Source organism: Trichechus manatus, unplaced genomic scaffold, assembly GCF_000243295.1.
Source record: "Trichechus manatus latirostris isolate Lorelei unplaced genomic scaffold, TriManLat1.0 scaffold00127, whole genome shotgun sequence".
NCBI lineage: Eukaryota > Metazoa > Chordata > Mammalia > Sirenia > Trichechidae > Trichechus > Trichechus manatus.
In genome coordinates, this window is record NW_004444063.1 from 6049773 (window position 1) to 6059003 (window position 9231).

At 47.6% G+C, this 9231-nt stretch overlaps 1 protein-coding gene across 1 annotated transcript; it reads right to left on the reverse strand.

Annotated features, from left to right (window-relative positions):
• Nucleotides 1-2794: 2794 nt before the first annotated feature.
• Nucleotides 2795-6291, reverse strand: SOWAHA (sosondowah ankyrin repeat domain family member A). Its single transcript, XM_004384732.2, has one exon. It carries the CDS (start codon nt 6050-6052, stop codon nt 4349-4351), a length of 1704 nt encoding a protein of 567 aa, XP_004384789.1. The 5' UTR covers nt 6053-6291; the 3' UTR covers nt 2795-4348.
• Between the last annotated feature and the right edge of the window lie 2940 nt (nt 6292-9231).

Consider the following 9231-nt stretch of genomic DNA (forward strand, 5'->3'; position numbering starts at 1 on the left):
GTTAATCTCCGGCACCACTATCAAAAAAGTGTTTTGCTTAGTTTCCCATGGCGGAAAAGAGGGTTACGTGCTTCCCCCTTGGGGTTTCTGCTCCCACCTCCTTAAGCCCCCTGGGCCCCTCTGTCTCCTCGCCACCTGACAGCCGGCGGTGCTGCCCTCCCAGGGCGGGCTTGGGCTGGGGCCGTTGCTGGGCAACAGGCAGCCCCGCAGCCGCTTCCCCCGCTCGCCTCAGCCCGCCCCCGCTGCTCCTCCTAATATGGATTTAATTAGTGTACTTTTTACCTTCAGACTGTAAATTGGAAAAGAAATAGGGAAGCAACGTTCTGCCGGGCCCCAAACGGGCGCGCAATATGTCTTGAACAGCCTGCTCAGCACAAAATGTACCTCCGCGAGCGCTGGCGTAAACCTCAGGGGTCCTAGTTGGAAATTGGAACAAATTGCTGTGCAGTTGATTCACATGTAAATCACACGCTGAAGGAAGAGGAAATTTAGGTCAAATGTAGCTGAGGACCGCAGAGAGAAGAGATGAAACGGGAATTTGAGGGTCTAGGGGCGGGGGACTGGGTAGGGGAATTGTTATAAAGCAATTCTCTTAATGACCTGTTGTGTTACAGTCACAGCCTGGGTACAGCTTGGAGGGTCACAATGGGTGTTTTCCTGTTGTCTTGAAATTTAAATCAGCACCCGTCTCCCACTAGGAGGATTTTATTTCCCCTGAGGGGGAGAGGTCTGGAATAAGATTTCTCTCTTTCAATCTCCCTCTCTCTTTCTCCCTTTTATCCCCTTCCCTGCAGGCATACCTGAGGCCACCCCTGTTTCACAGGTTCAGGTCCAGAGGTGTGGCAGGCGGTGGGGCCCAGACAGAAGTTCAAGGCAAAAAGCTATCTGGAGAGCACTAGAGAATCTGTTTATGAAGCTATTTTAAATGGCCAAATAATTTCTTCCAGGAAAAAGGCCCCCAAAAGGGGAGAAGATGGGTCCTGGGTGAGCCCAACCTTACAACTGTGTGTTGAGGGGTGCTCTCAGCCCAGCTAGGAGCCCTCGTAGCTGCAGTGGTGAAGCATTGGGCTGCTAACCAAAAGCTTGGCAGTTCAAATCCACCAGCCGCTCCTTAGAAACCCCATGGGGCAGTTCTGAAGATGGAGGTAGGAATGGGAGTTAAGAAAGATATTATTTCTACCTTCACTAAAGCGATACCACAGACAGAACATGGAATAATTTCCGTTTTGTAGGAATACATTTTTTTTCCTAGCAGAATCAATTGTTATTTATCTATACAAATACTAACATGGTAAGAGAATGGTGATCGTGTAAAGCAAATGCACAAATCAATGCTATTTGGTTTTGGAGTTCACACTCCCATGGGACCAACTCGGCCTCCCTGCTAATATCTCAGGTTCACAAAGAGCTTCAACTACTTATTCCATGTGCTCCTCCCCATGGCCTATGGTGTGGGTACTGCCAGTCTTGTGTCCCACAGAGAAGGGAGCTGGAGCTTGGTCAAGGTCACTAAAAGAGTCAAGGGCTGAAATGAGACTACCCTGCTTTCCTGTGACTGGATACTATAGTGAAGAATAGTGCCAGGATGCCATTCTAGCTCTGCCACTTACTAGCTGTGAAGCCTAGGCATCTTTTCTAGGCTTCCGTTTCCTCACCTTAAATGAGGATACTAATAGTACATACCTTATAGGGCTGTGGTTAATATCTGCAAGTGTTTAGAACAGTGCCTGGCATTAATAAACACAGGTTATTTATGCATTACCCATATCCTGGATCTCCATTAAGAAAGTGGGACATGCTCAAGAATAGCCTCTTAGCTCCATTAAAGGAAGTATAAAACTTTATTTAAAAGTTTGCTATTGGTATGACTCATACACATCTACATTAACAATTAACTTCTCCTACATTAAAAGGAGCAATTCTCTTCTCTATGATAATTCTAACTAGCTAAATTGCCTTAACTTATAAGCAGTTATTTTTGTTAGTTGTTGGAAATAACCCTTTTATAGCTGTACCTCCTGCTAGGCAATATATAGTTCTTGAAGATAGTCCATACGTAAATCAAACTATAATTTTCTACTGACTTGTCTTATAGTTTCAGGAAGTCTTAGCCTGCAAGGAAAAAGCAGTGCTAAGACCTGTTTGTTGATCCTAAACTCTTGCCAAATGTTTTACTTCACTTGGAAAGCTTAAGCATAGCGCACCCTTCTAAAACACAAAGATGCTTCAGGCAGTTCAAATAACCCTCCTCTGATTTAAGTGAGCAAAAAACATTAGCTATTGTTAATACTACTTTGCTGGTTTAGACTTTGTCTTTCTCAAGGCAGGTTGCACCTGTGTCTGTGACCTTTGTCACCCTGTCTCAGTCAGGCCTCTCATTTATCATGGAAAATCTCTAATATTTTATTCTGTCTTCTAGACCTTCAGCTACTCAGATCGCTATAATTATTGCCTCCTACAATTTTTCTGCAGAGGCATAAGAATTAATTTGCATTTTAAAATAATTTATGCAGGTTAGTTAGACATGCTAGAGTTTCAGGCAAGAAAGGTGCAAAGGGTCAGAAACGGGCCTGCATTTATCTACAGTTCTTGGCTACCATGCCCATGTATGGTGACCTCCTTTACATTGCATAGCAATCCAAACTCTTTTAATAATAGAATGTTTGAAAGGGGCAGAGGATGAAGGGAAAAGAAAGAAATTAAGTAGAAGAAAAGAAAAGAGAAATAGAGTAGCAAAAACTGTAGAATGTTTAAGAGAAGAACATCATCACACAGGCGGGAACAAAATGGGGACTGTTTATTTCAATGCTTAAGTCAAGGCATTCCATAAAGGACTGCCTTAAATAATTTCAAAGGCCTCACTTATATATATGAAAGGGGGGGAACCAACTACTTTGTGTCACACAAAACTATTTAATATCTACTGACATGCAAACACAATTCTCAAAAGCAGAGCATAATTACAATATGACATAAAAAAGTTTGGTTGAACAAATAGATTCCACGTTTTTAAAACAGAAAAACTGCCATTAAAATTACACTGTATCTAACCTGGGAAATCTTGGCAATATCTACAAACCTTCTCAATTTACAGATCAGGAACAATGGTCCAGAGACGTTAAGGCACACGTCCACCATCACTGAGCAAAAAGATTCTACATTTGCTATTTTGGAATAAGCAGTTGCTTGTGTTCAAAAGACTTTTTAAAATGGATATCATGTACTTTTTCTTCGTACAGAACTTTCATATAAAATTGTTGCTCTCAATTATATCCATTAATATTTTAACCAGTTATGCTTCTGGTGGAAAACGATGACATTTTTTTCTTTGAATATTTGCCTCCAGCACTGAAAGGCTTAGCCGGATTTGAGAACCACAGATTCAGAAGCATGGCACAAAGGTGCAATTCACAAATAAATCACACTTCTTAAAAAGTATATTTAAATATTCATGCCAAATCAAAATAGCAACCCACTGGTGCCAAACATGCATGTTTACATTTCACTGTAAAGACAACCACAAATTAAAAGTATTTGCCAAAATGTCCCTTTTCCTTGTTAAATCAGCTTTACTCCCAAAATGTGCTTGTTTCCTAATATTTAGCATTCACAGTACAACTGAAATTAATTACATTCACAATGGTCACAATGGTTATTCTGTGTTTAAGACTGTCGAGAATCTTGATTGCCTAAAATGAGGTAGATGAATTTTTAAGGGTTTCATTGGTTTGGACTAATTTCCTTTAGATCTTGATCTATTTTTTTTTAAATATAATTCCAAAATACTTAGCAAAAGATTGAAAGCGTCTGTGCACTTTGTCTAAAAATGGAAAAATATAATTTCAAAAGGTTAGATTTATGAAAGTTGCTTTACCTCATTTTAATTTAAAAACAAGATAAAAGCATCAAATTACAAAACTACCACCTATTTTAAAGCTGACAAACAATTCAACATAATCAATATTTAAAGAGACCACTGCCTTTGCTTTAGTTCTGGTTTGGGAGTGTATAGATGCAGAGACATCAGGTTAATGCTTTCAGGGGCCAGACCAGCTGCTGCCCCTTAACCTTTGATCCCAAATTTGAAGTGTCCTCCAGGGATTGTGGAGTTCCTCATTGGAAACTCTCACTGAGATCTCTAACCCCGTCTCTGGAGACAGGCTTGGCCTCAGACAGAAGCTTGGAGGAATAGGCCCACCTGGGTAAGACAGGCCACAGTGGACAAAGTTGGAAACAGGATACAGTGGGTGTTGCAGGATTCGGTGGGTGCTGGGCCATGGCCTAGGGCCCGCTTAGACTGTGGAGGAAAGGCCCGGTTAGATTAACCAGGCTGTCGTCTCAGGGACTGTCAGGTTGTGGGGGGCAGGCTGGGCATTAGCCCGGCTAAGGGGCCTGGAGTAGGTCGACGAGAGGCTTCTGAGAAGGACGGAAGGCCACTGCGGGTCTTGGTCTTTTTGCGTGGAGCCATGGGCGAGGCGCCCAGGAACTTGCTGAAGGAGCCCGACTTAATCAAGCCGCGAGCCAGGTCCTGGAGCATCAGATCGTCGGCCAGGACGCCCAGAAACGCGCTGGTAGTGGAGCTGAGGATGGTGGCTGCCACCTGCACTGGGCGCCGGGCTGCAAGGCTGCCACCGCCGCCGCCGGTGCCATCGGGCTCGATCGCGCCGCGCAGGCCTGGGTCGCCGAGTAGACGGCGCAGCGCGTACGAGGAACCAGGCCGCAGGTATTGGTAGGCGCGCCGTCCGCTGTGGTCGCGCAGGTGCACCTGCGCGCCCAGGCGAACCACCAGCAGCACCGCGGCGTGCTCGTGGCCGTGCAGCGCGGCCAGGTGCAGTGGAGTGTAGCCGCCATGCGAACGTGCATTCACGTCGACTGGCACGCCTCCGCGCCGTGCGACTTCCACCAGCTGCAGCGCCATTTCACTGTCGCCGCTCTTGGCCGCCCAGTGTAGGGCAGTGAAGCCCGACATGAAGTCGCGCTTGACTGCCAGGCCGCAGTCGCGCAGCAGCAGCCCATGCAACTGGTGGGTCCAGTGGCCACCGGCCGTCCGCACCAGCCACTCGTGCTCGGCCGGCTCCAGAGGCAGGGCAGACGGCGGCGGCGCGGCTGGCACCTCTTCGGCGTCGGGGCTCAGCAGGCGTGGGCCTGCGCGTGTCAGGCGCCTCAGGTGCGGGGAGCGTCCTGGGCCCAGGCTGAGGCCCAGGCCGGACTCCTCCACGGACAGCCGCCGCAGCAGTAGCGGGGAGCCCCGCGGGCTCGGCTCCTCCGACAGCTGTCGGCGCAGACCCTGCTCCTCCGCCCGGATCCGGAGCGCGGTGGGGCCCGGGACGCAGCGCACCGGCAGCATGCAGGGCTTCGGCGGCGGCGCGTGCGGAGCGGGTGGCAGAGGCCCTTTGGCCGTCCCGGGCCCAGGTTCCCAGTCTGGCTGCTCTGCGCGGGGCGAGGCCGCCTCCGACTGTGCCCTAGACGGTTGGGTCACGTCTGCGGACAGTCCCTTGGAAGGCAGGACTAGCTCAGAGGATGGAACCTGGGAGTCGGAGAGTCCCTTTGACTGGGGGGCCGAGCCCAAGCTCTCCAGCTCTCCGCTTGGCTGAGCCGGCTCAGAGGCCCCAGCCCCGGGGGCACCCTGTGGCTCTGGTGGGGGGACTAGATCCTCTGGTGGTTCCTCCGACCTTTGGGGCGACGCCAAGGACGGAGTCCCCGGACCCCTGGTTGCCTCCGGTGAGACAGAAGTGATCTTTGACACCGGGGAGGGGGCGCTGGGGACGCAGGAGGGCAGGGCCTGCGGTCCTTCGAGGGGCCGCGGCTTTTTCCTCAGCACCACGAACTTGACGCCGTCGAACTCCTTCACCACTGCCACGTTGTTGACGAACTGCTTGAAGCGGTCCCTGCGGTCGGCGCGGCCGCGCGGGTCACCCGCATCCAGCAGCGGCTTGAAGCGGCTCAGCAGCTCCGAGTTACGCACCTTCCCGCCGCGCTCCTGCAGGAAGCCCAGCACTGCCGCCTGGCTCACCCCGGCGGCTGCAGCGGCCGCGGCCGCGGCAAGCGCCATGGTGCGTCCCCGCCCGGAGCGGAGCTGGGGCCGCTCCCTTCTGCCGGCTTTGGGTTCCCGGTTTCTGAGACAGGTGAACGCCGCGGCGCCCGCCTGGACGCCCCAAGGCCGCGCTCTCCTGATCGTTTCACCGCGGACGGACGGGAGTGTCTCCCAAGCTGGTCATGCCAGCGCCGCCGGGCCAGGGTGTCTCCGGGCGAAAGGCGCTGGGCACCGCCGCGCGCGCCCCCCACCAGCGCCCTGCTAGGCCCCCAGCCTTCTGTGCTTGGTTTCTACCTTTACGTTCTGTCCAGTGGGCGCCAGGCTCCATCCCCCGCGCGCGGTGCTCGCCTTTCAGGTGACAGCTGCCGCCAGCGCCGCGGAGGGGGCGGGGGTAGCAGATATTCTCCACCCTCCGCTCCAAACCCGGACTTAAAGGCGCAGGGCTGCGCGTCAGCCCTGGCTCCCGGTTGCTAGGTGGCTACGCTCCTCAGGGATGCCACGGTTGAGTAGCCAGGCAAGGGCTCTCATTCCTTTAAGAAATATTTACCCACTGAAAAACAGCGGGTGGCGATTTAAAAGCAATAATTTATTAAAGACAATACCTCTCAAATTTCCAATGCGTTTCATACAGGAAAACTAGGCGTCATGCAATTTACAGCAAAAACGGTTCGCTGTAAGTAGCAGTGAACGTTAGTTGAGGTTTAGAAGAGATGATTAAATAGCATTTTTCCTCATTATAAAATAATGCATTTCACTAGAATTTTGGGGAAAAACAAGAAAACATAAAGAAGGAAAAATATCACGTGAATCACCATTAACATTTGCTTTGAAATATTTTCCTTTCCTCCATTCACATGTGTATACATGTTTATGCAAATTTGGAGTAATGCTATGTTTTAAAAACTTCATTTATTCAACAAATATTAATTGAGCACCTACTATGTGCATAAGGAGCCTGGTGGCACAACCCTTAGGCGCTGGGCTGCTAACCTAAAGGTTGGTGTGTTTAAGCCACCCAGCAGCTCTGCAGGAGAAAGACTTGGTGATCTGCTTCTGCTGAAGATCACAGCCAAGAAAACCCTATGGGGGGTAGTTCAGCTTTGTCACATGGGGTCTCTATGAGTCAAAATGGACTGGAGGGCACCTAACAACAACGACCTGTGTGCCAAGACTGTTTGGGGTTGTTGAATACATCGGTGAGCACGGCAGACAAAAATCCCTGCCCTAGTAGAGCTCACATAGGGTTGGGGGTTGGGGGCAGGGCAGGGAGGAGGACAGAAGAAATATAGCGAACCTGAAAAACTGTGTAATATACTAGACAAGTACTATCGAAAAAATAGAGCAGGATAAGGGAGATGAGGGGCCGGTTGCAATTTTGAAGAGAGTGGTCAGACTAGGACTTATTTTGAAGGTGACAAATTAAGCAAGGGAACAGCCAGGGCAGGGGATCAGTGTCTGAATTTATAAAAACAATACTACAAATATAGAGCCAGAGGAAGCGTATTGTACTAGTCAAGACAGCAAGGCTGTGGAGTAAAAATTCTGCCCTTGAATCCTGGCTCTACTTGGGCAACTTGCTTGACCTCTCAGTGCCTCAGTTGTCTTATTTGTAGAGCGGGGATTATAATAACAGCGGTTATCTCAACAGGTTGTTGTGAGGTTTAAGGGAGGAAATAAACACAGAACACTTAGAATAGTGCTTGGCTCACAGTAACAATTCAAATTATTATTGGTGGTATAGCTGTTACTATTATTACTACTCACTGAAAAAAGAAAGAACACAGCAACATGTGAAGAGTCCCCCTTTTCCCCAGTTCATTTTGTTCACTTTGTCTCCATCTCCATCTCTAGGATGCATACAAATTTAAGCTTCTTTTCCCCCTCACTTTATATCATGAGCATTTCCCCAATGACAATAACTGTTCTTCAAAAATATATGATTTTTAATGACTTCATCAGATAAAAGTATTACATTGTTTTCTTATTGTTGATTATATTGTTTCTAGTTTTTAATTCTTATGAGTGGTGCTGCTTATATATAAAACATTGTGCATGTTTCTGGAGCCCTGGTCCGAAACCCTGGTGGCGTAGTGGTTAAGAGCTATGGCTGCTAACCAAAAGGTTGGCAGTTCAAATCCACCAGCCGCTCCTTGGAAACTCTATGCGGCAGTTCTCCTCTGTCTATAGGGTCACTATGAGTCAGAATCAACTGGACGGCAACAGGTTTGGTGGCATAGTGGTTAAGAGCTTGACTGCGACAGCAGTGGATTTGGTTTGTATTGGTTTATATTTCTGATTAATTCCTTAGGGTAGAATCCAATAAATAGAATTACTAGGTCAAAGGGAATTTTTTCTTTTTTTAAGACTCTTGAAACTTATTGCAAAATTGCTTTCCAGAAAGGTTACAGCTCCGTGAAAGTAGCCTGTCTTTCCCTCGCTGGCACTGAGTAGTAGCTTTCTATTTTTCCTGGTTTGCCAATTTGAAAGGCAAAAAAAGTTGTATCTCACCCTAATTTACATTTATTTTATTACTGGTAAAGTCAAACTTTCCCCCTTCTATTTATTGTCTGTTTGGATGTGTTCTTGGGGACTGTTTATTTCCTTTACCCATTTATTAGTATGTTTCTTATTGATATATAGTAATTAACCTTGTATTATATATGTTGTAAACATCGTCCCAGCTTGTCAGTTGTCTTTTAATCTTTTCCAATAACACTTTCGTTTCTAGACCACTAGTTTTTAATTGTAAATATTGTCTCCTTTTAGCTTGAAAATGTGAGTGCAAAATAAGAAGGTACACGTTCCATTTAAAGGAGAAATTTTAGGATCAGTTCACCCTGTAGGATTAAGCAGTCTACATCAGAATGATAATAGTGCTCTTGGAAGAAGTCTTTGTGTTTTTAACATATGATGATACTGTAATGAACTCTTATTTCTGTCTAAATAAACCCCTCCTTTACGCCCCAGCTCAAGTTCCACCCCATAAGGCCTTCTGCAACTGCACCGGGTATATCATTTTCCTCCTTTGCATTCTTTCTATAATTTAATTCAACAAAGATCTACTGAGTATCTTTAGGTGCAAGGCAATGAACCAGAGGCTCTGGGAAGAAGACACAGCCTACTTTTGAGGAGCTTACCACCTGGTGGAGGAGAGAAAAACACACAATTAATTATGTTACATAGAAAAAGGAAATGAG